General features: G+C 37.0%; 1 protein-coding gene across 1 annotated transcript in view; it reads left to right on the top strand.

The window, feature by feature from the left end:
* The window catches only part of dock2 (dedicator of cytokinesis 2), a 185,008-nt gene that overhangs the window by 13,065 nt on the left and 144,177 nt on the right, over window positions 1-27,766 (top strand). The window contains 10 exon segments of the mRNA XM_079839088.1: window positions 936-1,071; window positions 4,508-4,665; window positions 4,755-4,836; window positions 6,460-6,595; window positions 6,679-6,754; window positions 9,540-9,616; window positions 13,016-13,266; window positions 17,522-17,620; window positions 18,099-18,171; window positions 20,505-20,608. Coding sequence (XP_079695214.1) covers window positions 936-1,071; window positions 4,508-4,665; window positions 4,755-4,836; window positions 6,460-6,595; window positions 6,679-6,754; window positions 9,540-9,616; window positions 13,016-13,266; window positions 17,522-17,620; window positions 18,099-18,171; window positions 20,505-20,608 — 1,192 coding nt within the window.

Below are 27,766 nucleotides of genomic sequence, written 5' to 3' on the forward strand. Positions count from 1 at the left end.
ATCACAATTGGTCATTGTCACAGTTGTAAACACAACACAACACGGCATTCTTCTTTCACGAGGGAGTTTGGCGACAGCATTAGATTCAAGGTGGACCGTTAAAGAACTTGACACACTCGCCTCTCCAATCAAATGACGACTTCGAAACTCCTGAAGTGTTTCCAGATAAGTGTGCCATATGCATCAGACGTCTGAGGCTGAGACTATTCATTCATTTTAGAGATTTGTTCAAAAACGCTGATTCATCCAGTAATGAAAGAAGTGAAGTCTTTATGCGCGAGTCCATTTATTCATTCATTCATTCAAATTTTTTCAGAACCGCTGGTAAATTACGTTTTTTTTTTTTTGTTGTGTGTTCAGAATCATGGGAGAATCATGATCTCTTTTTAAAAAAAAAAAGTGATTCTCAATTTATCTAGAATCGTGCAGCTCTAGTTCATACAGTGAAGAATATGCAGTTTTTAAACATTAACATAAACATTTTAAACATTTAACATTTCTTTTTTACTTGTAAAGCACAAATGTAAGATGTATCTTTGTTTCATTGTATTTATTTGTGCTATTGCCTGTAATTAGTTTCCTTGTTCTTATTCTATTAGTGACTCTTGTCTTCAGTAAATAATATAATTAAATATAGGTAAACCAAACAAAATATAGATACGAAACATACGAAAACAGCAAAATACATATGTGAATCCATGCCAGTGATATGCTGGAATGTTGCTGTCTGTGATGTGCAAGAACGAGTCTTAATGAAACGAAGGACATCACGTCTGAGGTGCATCATGGGAGCACAGTATTTCACAGCGCTCCGGGCAAGAACACATCTGTCAGATTCTTTCAAGGATCTGTGTGTGTGCCCGGAATAATCATGTAAATGTGAGCGAGTACAAACACTCAAACTTGAGTCCAATCAAGTGTTATTCTGCCTCCAGGATCTTGGAGCTGGATGTGGTGGTTCGGGATGTTGATGGGAATATTCTCGACCCCGAGCGAGCCAGCGTCATCAGCCTCTTCCGAGCACACGAGGACGCTACAGCCAAGATCACAGAGCGAATTAAAGAGGAACAGGTTTTCAGTTCACTTTCATTTAATGGTTTGCAGATGAACCCTCAGAATGAAACCGCAAAGAGCTTCTCACATGCTCAGGCATCACATTGATAGTTTTAATGAGACATTTGTAGATGTTCAGGACGGCTGAACGAACCAAAGCAATGAGCTCCCACGGCTCTACCTTCCTTTGGCTGAAGTCTGCTGTGAATTCATAGTGAATGTAGTCCACTGTAACCCCACTAATCAAACTAAAAATATCCCAGAACCCCACAGCAACTGCATAATAATGACCTAACAACCACTTAGCAATGCCTTTGCAACCACCCAGAACAGCCTAGCGATCACACAGACATAGTAACTCCATAATAATGCCTTAGCAACCACTTGACAACACTGTCACAACCACCCAGAACAGCCTAGCGATCACACAAACATAGTAACTCAATAATAATTCCCTAGCAATCACTTGCATCATCTTCACAACCACCCAGAACATCCTAGCGATCCCCCAGACACCCTAGTAACTCCATAGTAATGCCCTAGCAACCACTTGACAACACCTTCACAACCACCTAGGACAACCTAGCGATCACCCAGACCAAGTAACTCCATAATAATGCCCTAGCAACCACTTGACAACATCTTCACAACTACTCAGAACAGCCTAGCGATCACACAGACATAGTAACTCCATAGTAATGACCTAGTAACCACTTGACAACACCTTCACAACCACCCAGAACAGCCTAGTGATCACACAGACACCCTAGTAACTCAATAATAATTCCCTAGCAATCACTTGCATCATCTTCACAACCACCCAGAACATCCTAGCGATCCCCCAGACACCCTAGTAACTCCATAGTAATGCCCTAGCAACCACTTGACAACACCTTCCAGGGCTCCAGACTAACTTTTTTCACTAGGAGCACAGTGGCCCCCAACTGAAAATTTTAGGGGCACAACCAGAAATTTTAGGGGCGCACACCGTAAATCAACATGCTAACCAAATCTACTAATTTCCACTGTATTACTAATAGGGATCGGTATCGTTAAGGTTTTAATGGTATTACTACTCTTACCGATACTGCTTATCGATCCGGTACTTTAACAGTATTCTTATCGGTTCTTTTTATTATACTTTAAAACATTTTTTTTTTATAAAAAAAATAAACACAATTAAGAACATAATTAACATGGCTTTATAATCTGAAAAGTAAAATATCTATAGCAAAAGAAACCACAAAGTTTGAAAAAAAATATAAAACATCTATTTTGTAAATGGACCAGTGTGCAGGCATTCGGAAGGTCTGCTAACATTAATATTACAGTAAAGAACAAACCTACAAAGAAATCTAATAAAGTAATGAAATGTAAAATAACACTGCATAGTTTTCACTGTATAAATTGATAGATTAATGCTTATAAAAGCTTATAAAAGTTATTAATTCAAGAGATGTGAATATTTTCTAATTGCCTTTTGTTCGATTCGAATTAATGGCTCAATCGTCAGCAGGTTTATAGACGCTGCCCCTTTAAGACCGATCGAATGAAGAACTAATAATATCATATTCTCCTATTTCTCCAAACTATTTACGCCCATTTAATATATAAACTGTTAAAATAACTACTCTCCAATCTGGTCATTTTGACACCGGCTATTTGTTGTTTATTTGATGGTTTAGACGCGCACACGAAGCCTAAAATATTAAGTGCAAGTCGGTCCATTTCGCAGCACACACATATAAGCCGCCTTGAAGTTGGAAACCGCGTCTCTTGCGCGGATTTTTGTGCATTTAATAGCTCTTTATTATCAAACACATCCCGCAGTTTAGCAACAGTAGAGACTGCAGTTTACAACAATCACTGAATCTGACGTTTAGTTTAGGTTTAGGGAGAAATGACAGCGCAGGGCTGTGAAGGGAAGGATGAGCTCGACGAACACGGCTATAGGAATAGTTTTACCTCATACCATCTTTTTATAATTCTTGGAAGCCAAAATCGAAAATAAAATTAGATTAATATCACAGCACATCCCTAAAGTTTAAGAAGACTAAACTTTTGTGTAGTTCTCTTGGCCATCGTCACTCATTAAAGCTGACGGTGGTGTTGTGTTCGCTGCAGCTCCACGTGACAGTGCTCGCTCGCTTTCGCTCTCTTCTGGATTGCGAATGGCAAAAATGCATCACGGACAAATGGTTTAATATTATCTCATATAGAAACGGCTGGCAAAGATAGAATTTGCCAGACATAACGTCTATCAATTATAATTAGTAAGTGTATTTTCTTAATTTCTCCAGTACCGACAGCAGGCAAATTTACTGGTCGCACATGTGCGACTGGATGTAAAATTCAGTCGCACACTTTCAAATTTTAGTCGCAAAATGCGACCATTTAGTCGCACTCTGGAGCCCTGCCTTCACAACCACCTAGGACAACCTAGCGATCACCCAGACCCAGTAACTCCATAGTAATGCCCTAGCAACCACTTGACAAAACCTTCACAACCACCTAGGACAACCTAGCGATCACCCAGACCCAGTAACTCCATAGTAATGACCTAGTAACCACTTGACAACACCTTCACAACCACCCAGAACAGCCTCGTGATCACACAGACACCCTAGTAACTCCATAGTAATGCCCTAGCAACCACTTGACAACACCTTCACAACCACCTAGGACAACCTAGCGATCACCCAGACCTAGTAACTCCATAATAATGCCCTAGCAACCACTTGACAACATCTTCACAACTACTCAGAACAGCCTAGCGATCACACAGACATAGTAACTCCATAATAATGACCTAGTAACCACTTGACAACACTTTCACAACCACCAAGAACAGCCTTGCGATCACAGACATATTAACTCCATAATAATGCCCTAGCAACCACTTGACAACGCCTTCACAACCACCCAGAACAGCCTCGCAATCACACAGACACCCTAGTAACTCCCTAATAATGTCCTAGCAATGCCTTAGCAACACCTTACCAATTACCTGGAGACACTAGCAACCACGCAGACACCCAGGTAACTCCATAATAATGCTTAGCAACCACTCAATAAAATCTTCACAACCACCCAGAACAGCCTAGAGATCACCCGGCACCCTAGAAACCACATCGTAACACCTTCGCATCCTCCCAGGCACCCTAGCAGCTGGATAATAATACCCTGGCAACCACCCATAGCACCCTAGTAATCATCAGGACACCCAAGCAACTGCATAATGATTCCTTAGCAACCACCCAGACAACCTAGCAACCGCTTAACAATTATTTAACAACCACTCAGAGCACCCTAGCAACCCAGCAAGTACTAAAGAACACTCCTTTGCAACCTCATGGCAACACCCTAGTATTGTGGTAGTGAGCTTTGCACAGTCAGGTTTTTCCTGAAGATTTAAATCAATCAATTCCTGTGTTTTCTGTTCTTCTCGGTGCAGTCCAACGTTCAGATGGATCATTCCGGAGTGTCCGCACGGATCCAGTCTTCTCCCACCCACAGCCTCTATGTGTTTGTGCGTAACTTTGTGTGTCGAATCGGGGAGGATTCTGAGCTCTTCATGTCTCTGTATGACCCCAACAAACAGACCAACATCAGGTGCGTCTCACTGACACACTCTCGAGTTCTGACTCTAACAGGCGTTTGTCATTAACACACACACACACTCTCTCTCTCTCTCTCTGCAGTGAGAACTATCTGGTCAGATGGGGAGATAAAGGTCTTCCGAAGGACATTGAGATGCTCAACAGTCTGAAGGTGGTCTTTACTGTAAGTCACGCCTCAATGTCTGCCACGTCAAAAAAATCATGCCTTGGTAAATCATAATTGTGTGTTATATTTAAAAGTCAAATTATGTTATAAAGAGTCAAAATTATGACATTATGTCATAAATGAGATTTGTTTTATCAAAATGACTATGTGATAATTCACCTTTTAATCTCATAATTTGACCCCCCCCCCCCCATAATAATGACTCTTAAATTATATCCATACATTTTAGACTATTTGTGCGATGATTATGGCTTATCTCGTAATTATGACTTTTTATGTAATACATTTGGTCTTTTTAATAAAAAAATTGACTTTTTCTAAGAAATTATGACAAATTATACTCATACATTGGACTTTTTTTATTCTCTGTTTTAATTATTTTCTCTGAATTATGACTCATAAATTAGGATTTATCTCATACTTTTTAATGGCATATAATTTGTTTGTTTTTCTGTAATTTTTACTATGTCATAGTTGCCTTTTTAATTTTCATGTTTTATCTTCAAATTATGATTCATTTGACTAATTTTGACTTTTTATTCTCTATTTAGATTTTATTTTCTCAGAATTATGACAAATGATACTCATAATTTTGACTTTTTATTCTCTATTTTAAATATGACTCATAAATTATGTTCATAAATTATACTTTTTATTCTCTATTTTAATTATGACTCATAAATTATACTCATGAATTAGACTTTTTATTCTCTATTTTAATTATGACTCATAAATTATGACTTATCTCATACTTTTTAATGTCATACAATTTTATTTTATTTTCGGTCATAAATTTGACTTTTTATGTCATAGTTGCCTTTTTCATTTTGATGTTTTATCTCCAAATTATGACTCATAAATTATACTCATAAATGTGACTTTTTATGCCATAATTATGATATATCTCATAATTATGACCTTTTAATGTCATAGATTTGACTTGTGTTTTAGGCTTTTTAATCGCATAATTTAGATTTTTTCCTACTAATAACAATGAATTTTTATTTTAAATTTAAATTATTTAATTTAAATTATATGTCTGTAAAAATGTTTTTTTTATGCCATAGTTGACTTTTTAATCTCATTGTTTTGACATTTTCCTCATGATTACGACTTTTTATGTAATGTGACTTTTTATCTCAGTTTTGAATTTCCTCCAAATTATGATAAAATATACTCATAAATTTGGCTTTTTATGCCATAATTATGACTTTATACATTAAATTGGATTTTTTAATCTCAATTTTGATTTTTTTAATCTCAATTTTGACTCATAACTATGCCATAATTACTTCGTATCTCATAATTATTGATTTTTAATGTCACAATTTAGATTTTTTTGAGTTTATAATTTGATAATTTTACTTATAAATCTCATAAATGTGACTATGCCATGATTACTTTTTATGTCATAATTGTCATTTTATGTTTGAATTTTGACTTTTTATGTCATACTTTTTATCTCATTAAGAATTTTTATTCTCATAATTATGATTTACTCATGTGATGGAAACAGACTTTCATAAGGTTCCATGAATATTACACATGAATGTTTATTTGGTGTTGGTAGAGATTTTTTGACGTCCTAAAGATTGAAAGACTGTCTTGCTCTCTGTAAAGGATCTGGGGAATAAAGACCTGAACAGAGAGAAGATCTATCTGATCTGTCAGATTGTGCGTGTGGGCCGTATGGATCCGAAAGATGGTCCTCATAAGAAATGGACGACAGGCCTGCGGAGGCCGTTTGGTGTGGCTGGTAAATATCAGGGTGAATCTTCTCATCTGATCTGCAGTCATCATAGAGACAGACAGCTGATATATATCTGTGCTTATTGGCAGTGATGGACATCAGCGACATCATCAAAGGAAAGACCGAATGTGACGAAGAGAAGCAGTATTTCATTCCGTTTCATCCGTAAGTCTCTCCTCTTCTCGTCTCCTGTAGCTGATAGTCCAGGCAAAGTAACTCATTTTTGGAGCCAAAAAAAGAGCTAATTGTAAAATCATTTTTTTCAGCATAGATAATTTCTATAAGGTTTCCAGAACAACATACTAAAAGTCCTAAGAAATCCTAGTTGAGGAAATATGTTAAATTCTCAACAATCCAAGATGTGTGCCAGTAAGGCCAGACAATAATACACCCCATTGGGGCTATTTTTTTATGACAGGAAGAGTGCACCCAAACACGGAAGCTCTCTCATCATTTGCTCACCCTTTTTTCATTGAGTTTTGATTGATTTGATATCAATTTTCACACAATCATTTCTGTAAATCATAGCATAGTTGAGCCAAACGCATCTGTCATAGTTAAAGAGACAGTACCAGTTCATGTCCATTCAAATATATTACATTTTGTGTACATATCAAAATTTAGATTTAAATGATTTTCTATTCCTAATGAACTATTTACATGTTGCCGTTGTTATTATTATCGAAAGTATCTTTAAGTCAAGTCATAGACCAGTAGCTCATGTCCATTCAAAAATTGTTTTCATAAAAAAATCACATAATTGTGACTTAATTTCATAATAATGGCATAAGTTAATATGACAAATTTATGACTATTGATCTCATAACTGTCTTTTTAATCACATAAATTCCACTTTTTCTCAAAAATTTGAATTTTGTCACAATTTGTCATAATTTTGGCTTTTTGTCATACTCTAATTTTGACTTTTTATATTACATTTTCTATTTCTGATGTGTCTTTACATGTACTAATGACCTATATATTTACATGTACTATATATATATATATATATATAAATATATTATATGTATACACATGTATATATGTATACACATGTATATGTGTGTGTGTGTGTGTGGTAACACTTCAGTTTATGGTCCAATTCTCACTATTAACTAGTTGCTTATTAGTCTGCATATTACTAGGATATTGGCTGTTTATGTATGTATAAGGCACATATTAATGCCTTATTCTGCATGACATTATTCTACATCCCTTAATCCTACACAATACCTAAACTTAACAGCTACTTTACTAACTATTAATAAGCAGTAATGACCCTAATCTAAAGTAACTATATATATAACAGGGCTCGACATTAAGCATGTTCACGTGCTTGTCCTTCGGACAGGTAAATCTGTCATCCACTTGTCCGAGTAAAAAATGTGCTTGTCCGGAAATTTTTTTTTTTTTTTTTGTGTGTGTGTTGTAAATAACATTTATTCTGAAGCAATATTCTCACCAGTGTTCAATCAGCTTTGACATATGCATATTTGTGATATTTTTACCTTTTATAAAGGGCATTTTTCCCCTAATCTTAATAAACATAGGCTATGATTCAGATTTCCTTTTATATTCTTAAATTGGATCAATAAATTAAATTAGAAGACGACACTGGCTGTTACCAGTCAAATTAAATAATTTACACTGAAAAATTACAACTGCATTAAATAATGTTATGAGATTGTTTTAAATATTTTTTGAATATACAAATAAGAAATGTTGGAAAGATGAAACTAAACCACCAGTAGGTGGCAGCAGGTGACCGTCTGAATGAGTGAGTCATTGAGTCGATTCGTTCAAACGCTGATTTATTCAAGAATGAGGCCGAACTATTTACGAATAGTTCATTTAATCTTTGATTCTGTCGATTCATTCAAAACGCTGAATCATTCACTAACACGCTGTTGCAGTGACACGCGTTCTGCTGTGATCTTTTGGAACTATTTTCGCTGCTGAAATAGAACAAAAACACTCAATATTGCATCTAAAATGTAAGTGACTTAATGTTAATAATTGTTTATGGAACTGTCATATGAAATCAGTGTCATTTTCAGTCGTGATGTTATTCAGAAAAACAGCACTCTTGGTAATGTGACGTTGCAACTGTATCATGTTATAAACATAAATAAACTCCACATTTCTAAATTTTTATGGCAGTGTGTTAACTGAGTTTCTCTGTGTGAGCGGCGCACATTTGTTGTGATTTCTCCTCAAGAGGCTGCGCGAGCGTCAACAGTGCAACGTTAGTTACCGTCAGTTATACATTATTATCATTCACTGTCAATCGCCAATTACAGTAATGAATGCAGAATCATTCTTGCACTTTGGTGATTCCCTAGTTATTTTTGTTAATGACGTATTATCAGGCTACTTGTCCGTCGGGCAAGTAAAATTCTCTTTCACTTGCCCCTTCAAAAAATCCACTTGTCCCAGGCAAGCGGACAAGCGTTAATGTCGAGCCCTGCTATATATATATATTTATAAAATATATGTGTGTGCGTGTGCGTGTGTAAATGCACGCATTTGTATGTAAACTATTTCTTTACATGTATTAATGGTAAATGGACTGCATTTATATAGCGCTTTTAACAGACCAATGGCCATCCAAAGCGCTTTACACATTGCCTCACATTCACCCATTCACACACCGACGGCGGTGTCAGCCATGCAAGGCGCCATCCAGCTGGTCGGGAGCAGCTGGGGTTAGGTGTCTTGCTCATGGACACCTCGACACTTGGTCAGGTGGAACCAGGGATCGAACCACCAACCTTCCAGTTTGTAGACAACCTACAGGAACCACTGAGCCACTGCCGCCCCGGCGGCAAAATGTTAAATTAATGTGCATTTACCAATGCAAATATACAGTGATGTTATTGAAAGTAATTAATGTTATAAGTTTCTCTATTCTTGTGTCCGTGTGTGTGTGTGTGTGTGTGTGTGTTTGTAGAGTCATAGCTGAGAATGACTTTCTGCACGCTCTTCTAAACAAGGTGACGTCGTCACGAGGTGACAGCGGAGGTCAAGGTATGACTCCCTGCTCAAATGACCGTTCCCTCCTCTGCTAATGCTTTAATACTCATAATCCCCCAACACACATACACACACACACATTCATCCACCACCTGAAGTCACCAGTGTTGGGTGTAATGCACTACTAAGTAATTAATTACTGCAATCCAATTACTTTCCTCTTGAAAAAGTAAAGTAAGAGATTACTCTTAATTTTTTTCTGTAATTTGTAACCAACATGTCCTCCAACCAATACGCCTCGTTTGTCACTTCCCTGAAATACGACCCATAGGAGCATTTACTAAAGTTGTGCCCCTATTGACAACAGGACACTTTCATTTTAATGCTTTGTTTCCTTTTATTTGCGTCATATCAGGGCTGCCAACTCTCACGCATTGGCCGTGAGACACACGCATTTGATTGGTTTCACACGCTCACACGCCACATCCCCGATTTCTCACGCTGAAGTGTCAACCAGGTCGGTCAAATCCAATAATGTCTGAAAGACGAGTTTATCTATAGATCTACCTGTTGAGTCACACCCCCCAAAACCGCCGGCACCCTCGCACCTGCGGCTTCAGAGCGTTTCTGTTCAAAATGCTGCACGCTCCATCACTGCATGTGCTGTGAGTTACTGTTTAACCTGCATTTTTAGACTAATCCTGAGTATTTAATTTAAGTTGCATACATTTTGTTCTTGCGCTTTCAAATGTATAGCCATTTTGCACTTTGACAGCCAGTTTGAGATGTATTGTGTGTATAGTTTACAAAATCAAATGATTCAGAAAATCTTTGCCATCAATCAACCTGAATTCCCCCGATACTATTTGAAATCATAATTACATTGCATTATGTTGCTTGAAACCCCAAATATTATAACATTCTTCGTTAACAATTATTCAGTTATTTGTAACGATGTCATTGTAAGACAAAAAAGAAAAGTAGTTTCAATGTAGCTTGCTACTTTTGGATAGTAACTTGTAGTTTAGCTACTTTTTCAAAAGGGTAGTTTGAATGTAACTTAACTACTTTAAAGGATTAGTTCACTTTCAAATAAACTTTTGTTTATAATTTACTCATCCCCTTGTCATCCAAGATATCCATGTCTTTCTGCCTTCAGTCGAAAAGAAATGAAGATTTTTGATGAAAAGATTTCAGGATATTTCTCCATATAATGGAAGTCAATAGACCCCATACGGTTCAAGGTCCAAATGAGAGGTTCAGTACAGCTTCAAAAGGGCTTTAAACCACATCAAACGGTACCAGACGATCAATAAGGGTCTTATCTAACGAAACTATCTGTCATTTTTTTAAAAATAAATAAAGTTTAAGTTTTATAAGCACAAATGCTCGCCTTGCTCTGTTCAGTGATGCACGCTCGTGACGTCACGTAAAACAAATTGAATTTGAATTTTGAAAAATGAATTTTGTCTTAACAGACAGAATTAATTATGTATCAACTTATACTTATCTATCAAAGGCAAAAAACTAAACAAAACAAAAAAACAGTTCTAGGCCTCCTTGAGACCTCAAATGCTGATGCGGAGAGAGTGTTTTCTGTGGTGGTGGTGAACCACTGATGTGTTATATATGTAATATAAACATTAATATAAAAAAATAACAAAGTTTTTTTTGTGGACAGTAATGATGCTGAATGAGCCAAAAAAAAAAAAAAAATGCTTTGTACGCTGCAAAATTTTGGTTAGCCCTACCAAATCTCACTCCAAGTTTTTTTGAAAAGTTGGTAGCCCTGGTCATATATCAGGTTTTGCGCAGCTCAATAGATAGAGCATTGCAAAATACAACATCATGTAATCATGTGATCGTGCAATCGTGGGTTCGATCCCAGGGAACGCATGTGCTCATAAAGTGTTTATGCACTATAAATCACTGGGTTGGTTTAGGGGTGGGGTGGTTGTAGTTGTTAATAAAAAATTATTTTTGATAAATGTAAATATGACAAATGGTGATAAAAAGTCCACACATTGCATTTAACTGAACACGCATTTTGATTGGTAATGACAGTCATACGTCATTTCATGACGACAGACCTAACACAACACTGTCATTATTTTTACGCCAGCTAGAGGGCATGACTTTAAAACATAAATAAAGGTAGTAATATTAAAGATGCTTGAAAAACAACCTATAGAGTCATTTTTTTTATGTTAATTACAGTTACTTCTGATGTAATTGCTTTAAATTCTGTATAGACTATAGAACAAAAACAGTATATAATTAGTACAATAATCTAATTACACTGTTGTAGTAATTATTTCATTTTTAGACTTACCCAACACTGGAAGTCATCACATCACCATTGTTATAAATCATACACTGCTCTTAATAATGTTGTGAAATCACGATATCACTGTTGAAAAATTGCTTGCATTTTTGTCATGATGTCATGTCCTGATGGCGAAACTGCTATAAAACATTAAAGGGTTAGTTCACCCAAAAATGACAATACTGTCATTAATGACTTACCCTCATGTCGTTGGACACCGGTCAGACCTCTGTTCATCTTCGGAACACAAAGGAAGATATTTTAGTTGAAATCCGATCGCTTAGAAAGGCCTCCATTGGCACAATGCACTTTACACTCTCAAGACCCTTAAAAGGTACTAAAGACGTCGTTACAAAGTCCATCTCACTACGGTGGTTCTACAATAACTTTATAAAGCGACGAGAATAGTTTTTGTGCGCAAAAAAAACCTAAATAACGACTTATATAGTGATGACCGATTTCAAAATAATGCATCATGAAGCTTCAAAGCGTTATGAATCAGTGAGTCGAATCATGATTCGGATCGCGTGTCAAACCGCCAAACTGCTGAAATCACGTGACTTTGGCGATTCAAACCGCTGAATCGACTCACTGATTCATAACGCTTCGAAGCTTCATGATGCCTTGTTTTGAAATCGGTCATCATATAAGTCGTTACTTAGGGGTTTTTTTCGCACAAAAACTATTCTCGTCACTTTATAAAGTTATTGTAGAACCACTGTAGTGAGATGGACTTTGTAACGACGTCTTTAGTACATTTTAAGGGTCTTGAGAGTGTAAAGTGCCATTGTGCCAATGGAGGACTTTCTGAGCCCTCGGATTTCAACTAAAATATCTTCATTTGTGTTCCGAAGATGAATGGAGGTCTTACGGGTGTCGAACGTCATGAGGGTAAGTAATTAATGACAGCATTTTTGGGTGAACTAACACTTTAAGAAATGTGTACTGAAAAAATTGGCTTTGAAACTATTTTCATACAAATATTACTAGTAAATTTCACAAATAATTAAAGACATGACATGTAACACACTGAACACATTACATTAAATATTGAAGTTATTTACAACTTTGATAGAGTGTGTTTTTCAACGACCCGGACATCAGAGTGTGTTTCTCCTGTCACGCAGGTCTGTGGGTCACCATGAAAGCTTTAGTGGGCGACATCATCCAGATCCGAAAGGAATATCCCCACCTGGTGGACCGGAGCACTGTGGTTGCACGAAAACTGGGTTTTCCTGAGATCATCATGCCGGGTGACATCCGGAACGACATCTACCTCACGCTGCACTCCGGAGACTTTGACAAGTACAACAAAACCACTCAGAAGAACGTGGAGGTCATCATGCTGGTGTGTGACGAGGAGGGGAAGGTCGTGCCGGTGAGTGAAACCGCTTTACATGAGGTCAAAGGTCAGCTGATGAATTAGATGAGGAAATGTTCTGATTGGGACGGGGTTTTCTGTGTTGACTGACAGCTCGTATTCTATATATATATATATTAGTGCTGTCAGTTAAACGCGTTATTAACGACGTTAACGCAAACCTATTTTAACGGCGTCAATTTTTTTATCGCGAGATTAACGTTCTTTTTGGTCTAACAAACTTTGTAGTTTTTTCACATGCTGTTGCAACAACTAGTAACGTTAGAAAAACTACAACACCACTCCGGATGTAGCTAGACCGGAAACAAAACATCAGGCACGCTGCGGCTGCCCGCACTCGTTTGGGCCATTAAAAGAGTAGACGTGGATGCCAAGCGTGAGACGCCGAAATGAGAAACGTATTATGCCATGGTTTAACTCAGGGGTCTTCAACTAAAAGTGCTTGTCTTGAGCGCTGCTTTCTGCTCTGATGGTGCATTCACACCGGACGCGAATGAAGCGTTTTGCGCGAGTGATTTAAGTCAATGCAAAGACGCAAATAGACATTCTGCGGCGCGGATTAAGCGGCGTGCATGTCGCGTCATTCGCGTCCGGTGTGAACGCACCATCAGTCTCTTCTTCACTGCATGCTTGACCGCGCGTCTGGGTCTGAACGTAGTAACAGTGAGCATTGCAACGTTAACTGTTTCATTACGTCAAAAGGCTTCGCGGTCCGGATTCGGACCGGAGTCCACTAGTTGGCGACCCCTGGTTTAACTGCACTATAGGCGGAGTCCTAGTTTACCTTGCATGTGCACTTTGTAATTTTATTTTGTATCACCCTGTTTTGATCCCTTAGAAAGGGCTGTTGAAGGGGCTGTTTGTGCAACAAAGTATTTGTTTCACCCTTTTATTGATGGGCAATGTTACATTGTGTGAGATTATTTGCTCCAAGTGAGAATGTTGGTGTGAAATCGAACACTAAAGTATGCCAATGTTGTTTTCAATAAAACAAACATTTGAACAAAGCAAGCCGATCCACTTTTCTATGTTGATAAGAGCATTAAAATAAGAAAAAATAATGGGACAAAAAGAAATCAAGGGACATTTAGAATAAATAAAAATGTGCGATTAATTGTGAGTTAACTATGACATTAATGAGATTAATCGCGATTAAATATTTTAATCGTTTGACAGCACTAATATATATATACAGTGAGGAAAATAAATATTTGAACCCCCTGCTATTTTGCAAGTTCTCCCACTTAGAAATCATGGAGGGGTCTGAAATTTTCATCGTAGGAGCATGTCCACTGTGAGAGACATAATCTAAAAAACAAAATCCAGAAAGCACAATGTATGATTTTTTAACTATTTATTTGTATGATACAGCTGCAAATAAGTATTTGAACACCTGAGAAAATCAATGTTAATATTTGGTACAGTAGCCTTTGTTTGCAATTACAGAGGTCAAACGTTTCCTGTAGTTTTTCACCAGGTTTGCACACACTGCACTCCTCCACACAGATCTTCTCTAGATCAGTCAGGTTTCTGGCCTGTCGCTGAGAAACACAGAGTTTGAGCTCCCTCCAAAGATTCTCTATTGGGTTTAGGTCTGGAGACTGGCTAGGCCACGCCAGAACCTTGATATGCTTCTTACAGAGCCACTCCTTGGTTATCCTGACTGTGTGCTTTGGGTCATTGTCATGTTGGAAGACCCAGCCTCGACCCATCTTCAATGCTCTAACTGAGGGAAGGAGGTTGTTCCCCAAAATCTCACAATACATGGCCCCGGTCATCCTCTCCTTAATACAGTGCAGTCGCCCTGTCCCATGTGCAGAAAAACACCCCCAAAGCATGATGCTACCACCCCCATGCTTCACAGTAGGGATGGTGTTCTTGGGATGGTACTCACCATTCTTCTTCCTCCAAACACGTTTAGTGGAATTATGACCAAAAAGTTCTATTTTGGTCTCATCTGACCACATGACTTTCTCCCATGACTCCTCTGGATCATCCAAATGGTCATTGGCAAACTTAAGACGGACATGGACATGTGCTGGTTTAAGCAGGGGAACCTTCCGTGCCATGCATGATTTCAAACCATGTCGTCTTAGTGTATTACCAACAGTAACCTTGGAAACGGTGGTCCCAGCTCTTTTCAGGTCATTGACCAGCTCCTCCCGTGTAGTTCTGGGCTGATTTCTCACCTTTCTTAGGATCATTGAGACCCCACGAGGTGAGATCTTGCATGGACCCCCAGTCCGAGGGAGATTGACAGTCATGTTTAGCTTCTTCCATTTTCTAATGATTGCTCCAACAGTGGACATTTTTTCACCAAGCTGCTTGGCAATTTCCCAGTAGCCCTTTCCAGCCTTGTGGAGGTGTACAATTTTGTCTCTAGTGTCTTTGGACAGCTCTTTGGTCTTGGCCATGTTAGTAGTTGGATTCTTACTGATTGTATGGGGTGGACAGGTGTCTTTATGCAGCTAACGACCTCAAACAGGTGCATCTAATTTAGGATAATAAATGGAGTGGAGGTGGACATTTTAAAGGTAGAATAACAGGTCTTTGAGGGTCAGAATTCTAGCTGATAGACAGGTGTTCAAATACTTATTTGCAGCTGTATCATACAAATAAATAGTTAAAAAATCATACAATGTGATTTCTGGATTTTTTAATGAGATTATGTCTCTCACAGTGGACATGCACCTACGATGACAATTTCAGACCCCTCCATGATTTCTAAGTGGGAGAACTTGCAAAATAGCAGGGTGTTCAAATACTTATTTTCCTCACTGTATAAATATATATATATATATATATATATATATATATATATATATATATATATATATATATATATATATATATATATATATATATATATATATATATATATATATATATATATATATATATATATAGATACAGATACAGGGCTCGACGTTAAGCATTCATATGCTTGTCCTTCGGACAGGTAAATCTGTCATCCACTTGTCCGAGTAAAAAATGTGCTTGTCCGGAAATTTTTTTTTTTTTTTTTTTTTGTGTGTTGTACATAAAATTTATTCTGAAGCAATATTCTCACCAGTGTTCAATCAGCTTTGACATATGCATGTTTGTGATATTTTTACCTTTTATAAAGGGCATTTTTCCCCTAATCTTATTAAATATAGGCTATGATTCAGATTTCCTTTAATATTCTTAAATTGGATCAATAAATTAAATTAGAAGACGACACTGGCTGTTACCAGTCAAATTAAATAAATCAAAAAATCCACTTGTCCCGGACAAGCGTTAATGTTGAGCCCTGATATATATACAACATTTTCTAATTAACAATTTCTTTACATTTACTAATGAACTGTTATAACATTCAGTGTTCATGTTATTATTGAAAATGTATTGGTTAAAACGTGTACCTTTAAAAAGTCAAATCGTATACCTATAGTTCAAAATATGTTCAGTAAATTGTATTGATATTCAGTAATTTATATATTTTTATGTATATATACTTGTACTTAAGTATATATATTTAAAATGTATTCAATGTAAGGGTGTGAACCTACACTGGACTCATGGTTCGGTTCATTACGATTATCATTGCCATCGTTTCGTTTCGGTTCGGTTCGATATCACAATGGGTCAGAATGCATTGACGATGCACTGCATCCTCATGTATATAATTTTGTCAGTCAGTTATATGAACTGAACCTTTAATTTTACTTGCTCAAAGAAAACATGCTTCTTGAATGTATCAAACAAAACATTATAATCGGTTATGGTCTGTTACTGAACCGATACCGAATCGTCCTCGTCTGCATTGCGATGCATCGAAGAAACTATTACTTTCGACACCCCTAATTCAAAATGTATTTAACAATTTATTTATTTTATGTTTGTTCGTTATTATTAAAATATATAATTTTAATACAGTAGACCAGTAGTTCATGTTCATCCAAATGCATACTATTATATAAAAATGTGAATAAACACAATTCAAATCTATTCTAAATTAAAACTAAAACAATTTCTTTACGTTTATTAATGACCTGTTATAATATTTGTTCATGTAATTATTGAAAGTATCTAACAAGTCAAATCGTAGAGCAGTAGTTCATGTCCATCCAAATAATATTATCAATGATTTTTATATATGTATCCATAATGATAGGTCGAAGGTCAGCTGATGAATTAGACGAGGAAACATTCTGATTGGGGCGGGGTTTTCTGTGTTGATTGACAGCTCTCTTGTGTTCTTGTCGTACAGAACTCGATCTGTCTGGGAGCCGGAGATCGGCCTGTGAACGAATATAGATCAGTCATTTACTACCAGATCAAACAACCTCGCTGGATGGAGACTTTTAAGGTGAGAGAGACTGAGACATTGAGGCATGTTTAAGAGAAACAAGAAACATGTCGAGCATGACTTGATTTCATCCACACATTATATCCATTCAACCCTTTTATCCATCCATTTATGAATCCAGGTGATTTGGAGAGAAGGTTCAAAAATAAGAGCACGATAATATGTGCAAAATGTTTCACTATTAGACCAGTAAAATGCATAAAAAAATGAAATGGGTTCAAGTTGACACTAATGCTGTTTTTTAAAGTGTAATTCCTCTTGGATCCGGCCCCAATAGTATAATCCTGCAATAATGGATGATGCAGTTTCTGTACCGCATTTAAATCATTCTTAATACAGGATTGAATAGTAAGTGCTATAAAATAGTATAAAGTAGTAGTAAAACGAGGGTCCTGAAACTGCAGTCTGGTATCGCACCATGCTATTTTCCGGCTCGGTTTTCAGTCTGTATGTAGTAATGCTTTCCTCCGGCCTGTAGGTGGCGATTCCTCTGGAGGAGATGCCCAGAATCCACCTGCGGTTCATGTTTCGTCATCGCTCCTCACAGGAGTGTAAGTTTCACAGTTCCTTCAGTAATGTTCTCTATGGAAGCTTGTTTCTGCCATGAAATAAAAAAAGGTCATTGCCACTTCTCATCTCACAATTGTGACTTTTTTCAAAATTGTGAGATACTGTATAAAGTTATAAAGTCAGAATTGCATGATATAAACTTGCAATTGCACAGATTTTCAAGATATAAAGTCGCAATTCTGACTTTTTTTCTCGCAATTGCTTTTTTTGCCCCTAGTTTCACAGGCAAGGCTTAAGCTAGTCCTAGAAAATGCATGTTTGCGCTGTTTTAACTAAAAGCAACTTGCACTGACAAATCTTAAAATATGTCAGTGCCATTGTTTTGTCTCAAGATGTACACCAGTAATGTTTTTTTTTTCTAAGGCAAGTTTATAAAAGCTGCTTAGATGCCCTCATTGGCCTAATCCTGTGAAACCAGGCCTATGTCTTGCAACTCTGAGGAAAAAAAGTTGATATTACCTTCTTTATTTTTTATTCTCTGGCGCAAACAAGCTTCCACAGAACTTTTACTCTTTTTAAAACTCAAAATACTGAGTTTATATCTCAATTTTAAAAAAATGGTGGAAACAAGATTCCATATTTCTGAATGACATTTTTTAAAAGAATGTGAAGACACCAGTGAGCTGGTAGCAGAAAAAGTCATAATTTTATAATTTTATGACCAGTACTGCCATATTCAATAGTATATACTTAACGATCAGCAGTTTGCAAACATTCTAGAATTTGTATTATATGAAACTTTAAGGGCCCTATTTTAATGATCTGAACTCGTGGTCTGAAGCACACGGCACAGGTGCACTGAGGGCGTGTCCGAATCCACTTTTGCTAGTTTCAGGATGGAAAAAAAAACCTTCAGCGTGCCAGGCACATGGTCCAAAAGGGTTGTCCCTCATCTCTTAGGGTGCTTTCACACTAGCAGTTTTGGTGCGCACCCGGGTTCGATTGACGTCAGAGTTCGGTACGTTTAGATGATGTGAACACGGTCTTCCGAACTCGGGTGCGCACCCGCGAACCGTATCAGAGTCCGCTTAAAAAGGGTGGTCTGGGGTACGGTTCATGTGAACTCCGGTACGGTTCGCTGCCGATGTGAACGCAATCATACTAAATCGCGGAAGTGAACCGCTATTAATGACGTATGGTTTGATAAAAATGTGTGTTTGTGTGTGTTTCACTCATTGGGGGAGGGGGAGGGGGGAGCAATCGAACTCGGGTTCGGTCCAGGCAATCGAACCAAGTGTGAAAGCACCCTTAATGAGTCACGGTTGTGTTTTGGGTGTAACATGCTATAAACCAATCAGAGTCTCATCTCCCATTCCTTTTAAAAGCCAGTTGCGCTCGCACCATTGCGGATTCGCTATTTACATGGCAGAATTTGTGAGCGGAAAGACTGAAGGGAAAGCACGCCCATGGCTGAACAGATGGGCGCGAGTGCATTTGCTATTTAAACAATGTGGCGCTGGACGTCAACTGGGCAAAAAACACTTGCGTCGTACCTGGCATCACATTGCGTCGGATGTATGGTAGGGCCCTAAAACATCTTGTGTAATTTTTATATATTGTACGTTTCTGTTTTATTTAGTTTGGTTTTATACAGCTGCTATATAACTGTACAAAATGTACAACACAGCTGAAAACACGCTCAATGCACTCAGTTGTACTTGAGTCACATTAACTACAATGGAAACACATTTACCAAATACATTTCTTGATGCACATTAAAAAAGACATGTGACTTTGCGATGGGACGGCATAACTGGACCAACCAGTGGACCGATCTCATTGCACAGCATCTGAAATACTGTTTTGGTTGTTCTGAAATGCCTGAGCAAAGTCTGTCTTCAAAGTGCTTCGGTATAATTACCTGCCAGAACTGTCTTACACGTCTGCGCTCCCAAGCGCAAGATAACATGACCGCGTTTATTGTGTTTTATCTGCCCGCTCTGAGGCGCAAGTCATTTATTATAGGCCTATTTAAATATTATTATGAACAGTGGCTTCCCCTACTGCAGCAACTTCAATTTTTCTTAGTGATATTTCGTTCATCAGGAAGTGATGATTTGTTCTCTTCGCCTGACTGATGCTCTATTCGCAAATGTGTTATGTGATATTCCAATTTTGTGCATAAGTTAAATTCGCACTTTGGATGAAAACATAGCTGTGTGCACTAGCATATAGATGAGCTCAAAGCTACTGAATTAAAAGCCACATAACTTAGACTCTTCATGTCCAATCTGTCATATACTACCAGATATGAGGCTGCATGTTGGTGGAAATTAATTCAGATATGAATAAATGTGTAATTTCTTTTGTGCAGCGAAGGACAAGAGTGAAAAGAACTTTGCGATGGCGTTTGTGCGTCTGATGAAGGAAGACGGAACCGTCTTCAGAGATGGCATACATGAGCTCACTGTCTTTAAGGTCAGAAACACATACTTACTGTCTTAAAGGGTAACTAAACCCTAAACCAACTTTTTTTAGTTAATGATCTGTAATAATGGGGCTTTATTAATGCTGTTCATTGATTCGAGTAAATGTTTTGACATTTGAGTATAAAGTGTTTTAATTCTATAAAATATGGTGTAAAACCGCCAAAGTGCTGCCCTCTTAAGGTTGAACGGTGGCTACTGCAGTTGAATTTTCCTATTGGACGTTGTGGTACATCGTGACGTAGGATGGTACCTCCAACCATAGACATAATAAATACATAGACGCCCTATTGGCCGCTTTAGAACGTTGCTGCAATACGTCAACGCGTCCGCCATATTGCTGAGGGCAAGACTGCACTGTAAACAAATGCAAGTAAACGGGTGAGCTGCGGCTTTTCTGGATAAAAACAAAAAAAACGTTTACATTTATCAACCGATTTCAGTGGTTTATGATGTACGTGGTATACTAAAAGTTCTATTCTATAGTTACTTAAAATCTTGATAGTTAGACTTATAAAATAGATATATTTTAATAAGGAATTGTCAAAGGCTTGTAATGCGTTTGGCTTTTTATACTTGAATAAGAATTATGAAGACGCCCATACTCAGATATAATTTAATTTTCACATTAAATGAAATAAAGTTTTCTTATAGTGGAAAAGGCATTTTCTGTATTTAACCGATTTTTGCTTTTCTTGTGCTTAGAATTGACCGTCATTGAGAAAATGAAACATCTGCAAATACAAATCACACTGGCAGGCTGCTTTCTGTTTTTTATAGCACTAAAATGATAGATATTTACAGGTAGATACTCTAAATATACAATAACAAAGATAACTCATGGATCCTTTATACATATGATTTGGTACAACTACACTGCAATGCAAATAGTAAATACATGATAAAGTGAGAAGTAATAGTAAATAGTGCATAGTCAATAAAAAAATTGTCAATGAAATAAACAAACAGTATACAGCAAATAAAATAATGAATAGTATAATTATATAATATCAAAAATACAATAATATAATGATAATAGCATAGTTTGTATAATACTATAATAATAGCAATAGAATATGAAATATCAATTACAGAATAGAGACAATAATAAAACATAGTTAAATAGTGACTAGTGAAAAGTACAATAATTTACCAGCATAACTATAATAGATTGATAATTGCAAGTGGTACAATATAATAACGATAATAATAATAATAGCAAATACAATGTAATATCAATTGCAGAATAATATAGACAATAATAAAAATAGTAAATTAAATAGTGACTGGTAGGTACAATAATAGTATTGGTATAATAATAATAACAACAATAACAAAAGGCTGTATATTAACCATCAATCATCTATAATCAGTCATCCTTTGTAGGGTCACCATGGCACACATCACAGAAAAACACAAAACCTGAAATGTACACCAGGGCATTGTCCACAAGGCTACCAAAGCGGGTTGGCAGGAAGCTGTGGTCACACACAAGTGCAGAAACGTTTACAAAAGGGAATGGAAGCTCCTCAGATTCTTCTACTGCTAGAGATTACATTTCAACAGCTGGGGTCTGTTTTTCGTACCTCGCTTAATACATCTGAGATGATTTGACAGATCCCAGATCTTTTAATCGTGATCACTGATCTCTGGATAATTTGGTTCTTCAAACAAATTTGCGGATTGGATTAAAATATCTGGATTAAGTTATCTGAGATTACTGCACGTTCTTGTGTTCCCTGAAGAGGGCAGATACTCAAAACCACGATCAGCAATGCAGCGATTGGCTGGTGGCAAGACAGCAACGTAATGACATCATATAATTAAAAAAGCCACCTGGCTTTTAACTGTACGTGTGTAAACCTCTGATAAAATGATAATATATTCCATCACAAATAAATCTCTCAATCAAGTGGCTGTGTGTATAGTACTACTATACACAACATTATAGTATTATAATATTTTCAAATACTCATTTTTATATGATTTTTATATTCTTATTATTTAAAATTATTATTGCCCCAGGTTCAGTAATGAACTCTTGAAATAAAGTAGCAGTGGCTGGGACAGATTTTAAGTATGCAACCTAATCCTGTTTACATGAAATAAACCGCTCCTGAGCAGGTTTGAGTTTCCGGACCTGTTGCTATGACAGCAAGTCCAGGGGCCAGTTGCATTAACTAAGCCATTATGTTAAGACAGTGTCTTAAGATCTAGTATGAGCCACTAGCAGTTAGGCAAGTGGCATTCAGTCTTACTTTTCGTATCAAATTAAGCCAGTCTATGTTTTTATGTAACTGATTTAAAAAAAATTATGAACAGTCTTAAAGAAAAAAATGTATGTCTAACTTGTAAGACTAGTCTTAATGGTTTATGCAACTGGCCCCCGGATGAGCTTCGAAGAACCAAACAATCCAAGATCATGCCAAATCGGCAACAATCAAGTCCAGCTAACTGAGTTAGCCACATACGAAGAACAGACCCCTGATAGCGACAGGGTCTCATCATGTGGTTCCACTTTCCCTGAAGTGCTTGGAGAGACACCGCACCGGACCATGAGACACCGGAAAATGCCCTGGAACTGGCCAGCAGTTGGATGTTTATTCCATCCCCCTAAAAACCACACACACACACACACACACACACACACACACACACACACACACACACACACACACACACACACACACACACACACACACACACACACTTACTTAAGAAATAGTTCACACAAAAATTAAAATGAGCTGATAATGTATTCACCCTAAGGCCATCCAATATGTATATGTCATATAAACATAGATATATATGTCATATCTTGGCCAGCAGAGTTTCATATTTGGGTGAACTAGAACTGCACAATTCTGGATGAATCACGATTTTTTGCTGTAATCCTACTTATCAAAGGTTTTAATAGAAATAGCAGAATAATTGTAATTTAAGAATAAGATGATGTAGGTGTTTGAATTAATATTCTTTTTACAATTAATCATGCAGCTCTTCCTTTAATACAGATATTGCCTCTTTTCAGATTATATTTTGATATCTGAAATCCGTACCTGATGCTCAAATTCGAGCTCTGATATCGTACCTCTTTGTCTGGGAAACCTTCAATGTGTGATAAAAGTTAGCTAGGCAACTAACTTAACTTAAGTTAACTAACGTTAAGAGTCACAATATGTCAGTCGCCTGTCATAAAAGTCTTTCAAAAATATATAGATGAATCGATTTCAGGAAATTTAATTTATAATATAAAATATAATATAAGCTAAAACTATAATATAAATCATGTCAACTCATGTCTCAACTTCCACAGCTAAGTAGCGACATCGCTAGCTATTTTAGTCTGACTCTGGTGACCAACTAACGTCACTACTAATTATATAATAATATAACGACCAAATACAACCAGAAACAAATGTTCAGTCTTACTTGTGAAAGGTAATTCCCCGAGAACTGTTTCCATCGTCGGCATCGGGAGTTAACGCAGTTTGAGCAGCGGCTCGCATTGATAAGGCTCCGGGTTTGTGTCTGTTACAGACAATCCACCCTCCTCCACTTCAGGTGAAGGTAGGAGAATGACCGCTCTGTTGCAAAGCTGGCGTCACTCCAGTCATTCTCCATCTTTGCAACTCGCGAGTCTGACAGCTGTCAGTCAATCCGTCACTGCGGGTCTCAGGTGCACACCCTCCGCTCAGTCCCGCCCTCGGTTCGTCCCCTCTGTGTCCGCCGGGCTCTGCCCACTTTTCCAGCATTTTTTGAAAATTGCCAGTGGGTGGAGTTAAGCTCTGAGCAGGGGTTTAGTTACCCTTTAATGTGGACAAAAAGTGTTAAAAATGATTTCATATTATTTTTACATGGTTTTTGAGTGAATTGTAATTTTATCCGCCATTTAAAAAAAAAAATTGTTTTAGATAGGACTAAACGATGCAGTAATGATTAAAAATGTGAAGCTTCATTTAATAGTCTTTACAACTGATATGCAGAAGGTTTACCAATCATTTACACATTAATATCTTAAAGGTACAGTAGCACAAAAAAACTATTTGCAATTGCAATATTGATAAGTAAACATAATCGTTTCTAATATCTGTGAACTTTTTACTGCAAAAAGTAAAAGTGAACTTTTTACTGCACCTCTATATGATTTCAGTTAATACACACAATAACATAATTTACAAACATTAATTTCTAGAAAGCAGAAGTGTACCTTGGAGCAAATGTAGATGTCCTTACTGATCTTAAGCATGATAATTTGGGAAAGAATATCTTAAAAAACCCCTATAAAATTAAATTTAAAACTACCCACACGTCTTCCATACACTGCAAAAAAAAATTGTCTTAGTTAGTATTTTTTTGTCTTGTTTTCCATTGCAAATATCGTTCTTAAATCATGATGCATTAACTGGAAAATTACTTAAATCATGAAGTCTTGTTTTCTGAAAAAATTATCAAAATGAAGCGAGATTATGCTTAAAACAATAATTATATCTGTCAATAGGGCAAGGAACATGTTGGTTTCCCTTGGAAATAAGTTTAATTTTCTGACACCATTGACAGATTATTTTTCTTGTTTCAAACTTAAACTCAATGAATTTTGCATATATAGACTTTACTGTACAAATGAGTAAACATTTGTCTCATTATTATTATAGAGGCCCAAACCTGCAGACATTATAAATAAATACATGGATAAATAACTATTTAATTACATTTAATCCTGAATTTATGTATGTATTACTTTTTTTCCTTCATTACAGTTTTTCTCAGTCGCTTTGGTACATTTCTCAGATCAGAAATGTAATTCTCAAAACTACCTGTTCAATCTTCACATCGTTGTGTCACTTGTGCACATCAAAAAAGCAGTTTCTCATTTCTTTGAACAAGTTGCAAATGCTTTGGTACGTCCATGCAAATGATAATGCACAATTCTCTGTTGTTTCCTACATTATCAATTGCTTATGTCATGTTGATCAAAATGTATTATAATGGGTCTCTGTTGAATAGTCTCACCCCCCACAACATTTAGGCATTAGTTCATAGCATAAGTTTTTACATGCAAATAGGTTGAACAAGTTGTCATATTATGTCAAGCATATTTCTATACATTTAGACTTTTTTTCTAAAGATATTCGTTGTTATGTGGATGAGAATTTGTGGCCCAACAGACGGGAATGTCAGGAGGTGTAGGAAAACTGCACTGTAATTCCCACAGAACTGCATGTACAGTTTTCCCTAAGGAGATTGTTCTATGTTTCTACTTTTTCTTTTTCTTTGTGCCATGCAGTGCTGCCTTTTCCTTTCTGTATCGCGATGTATCGCTTTGTCTGTCAACAAATTACAGTAGAAACAGTAAAAGCGTGAATGTGAACCTTGTCCAGTCTCTTGCAATCAAACTCCCATGTACACTAACCTACAATTTACAATAATTGTCATCAAAACTTTAGCCATATTTACATCAGAACATCCCTCCAGACAGTACACTGTTATATTGACAACATGACTAAGCAATTTGACTGTCTTATCCGTACACAATGACACAAGGGCTGCGTCTGAAACCTGGAAAATGCTGCCTTCGGAGGACACATTTTAAGGCAGGAAGGCAACAAGGCACGTCCGAATCTAATGTTAGCTTCACTTCCTGCCTCCTGAGATCCCTTCATCTGATCGATTTTTGAAAGCAGCATACATGTATCCTTCACTGCTTTTGATATCCCACAATCCTGTGCGTTCCATTCTGTGACAGTTGAGCTGGGGGGAAAAGATGGCATCGGAAAGTTGCGTGTGCTGGTCAGTTTGTGTGTAAATGTACGTTTTCCACTTCTGATGTCATTTCTAGTGAGAAATTACTAATGTAGTAGTTAAATATGGGTTTAGTTCTCACCAAAGCTCTCTCTATTTTGCTGTAGATCATTAAACGGTTACATTACCTGAAAGTGAAGTCTTGTCCGAAATTAGTTTCGTGAGGTGCCTTAATGCACAAACACTGCCTTACAAGCCATTGTCTGATAAGGCAGCGAGTCAGCTGCCTAGGTTTTCGGACGCAGCCAAGGACTTGTCATTCTGATGGCACTGACATGTTCATTGACATAGATATTTACTTTTGAGACATGAACTAAGGATGTTGAGAAAGAGACTGGCTTTTGCAGGTAATCCACTGCGTTTTGCTATTTGTACGAATTGTTTTGAGAAAATAATAGTTAAATATTTGTTTAGTTCTCAAAGCTCTCTCTATTTTGCTGTAGATCATTAAACGGTTACATTGCCTAAGAAGTCTGTCTGAAATTAGTTTCGTGAGGTGCCTTAAAGGGATAGTTCACCCAGAAACGAAATTGTTATGTTTATCTGCTTACCCCCAGGGCATCCAAGATGTAGGTGTCTTTGAACACAAATGAAGATTTTTAACTCCAACCGTTGCAGTGTGATAGTCGTATAATGCATGTAAATGGGGATATTTTAGAGTATGAGAGCAATGAGAGTAAAAACACATAGACATACGAATCCTTATTAAACCATGCGGCTCGTGGCGACACATTGATGTCTTAAGACACGAAGCGATTGGTTTCTGCGAGAAACCCAACAGTATTTATGTTATTTTTTTACTCCTTATCAGACGAATGTCATCTAGTATTCCCAGCACCATAACTTCCGGTGAATAAGGTCAAAATACTAGCACGATCAAAGATAGCGATCCGCGCAGGCACTAATGAGGAATCTATGTATATATCTATGATCGTGCTGGTATTTTGCATGTATTTTGACCTTATTCGCCGGAATTGATGGTGCGGGGACGGCTGATGCAGAGCCAAAGAAAAAAATTAAATACATTTTTAAATATGGATATTTTTCTTACACAAATGCATCGATTCGCTTCAGAAGACCTTTATTAACCCCCCAGAGCCGCGTGGAGCACGTTATTTGACAGACAGATGCATTTTTTTATGGACTTATTATTAGAGCAACTATTACTGCTATTATAATGCTTGGATTAGCCAGAACATTTTTAATATAACTCAGATTTTATTCGTCTGAAAGAGAATGTCATATACACCTAAATCATGTAAATCATGGGCTAATTGTCATTTTTGGGTGAACAAACACTGCCTTACAAGCCATTGTCTGATAAGGTAACGAGTCAGCTGCCTAGGTT

This window comes from Gobio gobio (assembly GCF_949357685.1).
Source record: "Gobio gobio genome assembly, chromosome: 16".
Classification (NCBI taxonomy): domain Eukaryota; kingdom Metazoa; phylum Chordata; class Actinopteri; order Cypriniformes; family Gobionidae; genus Gobio; species Gobio gobio.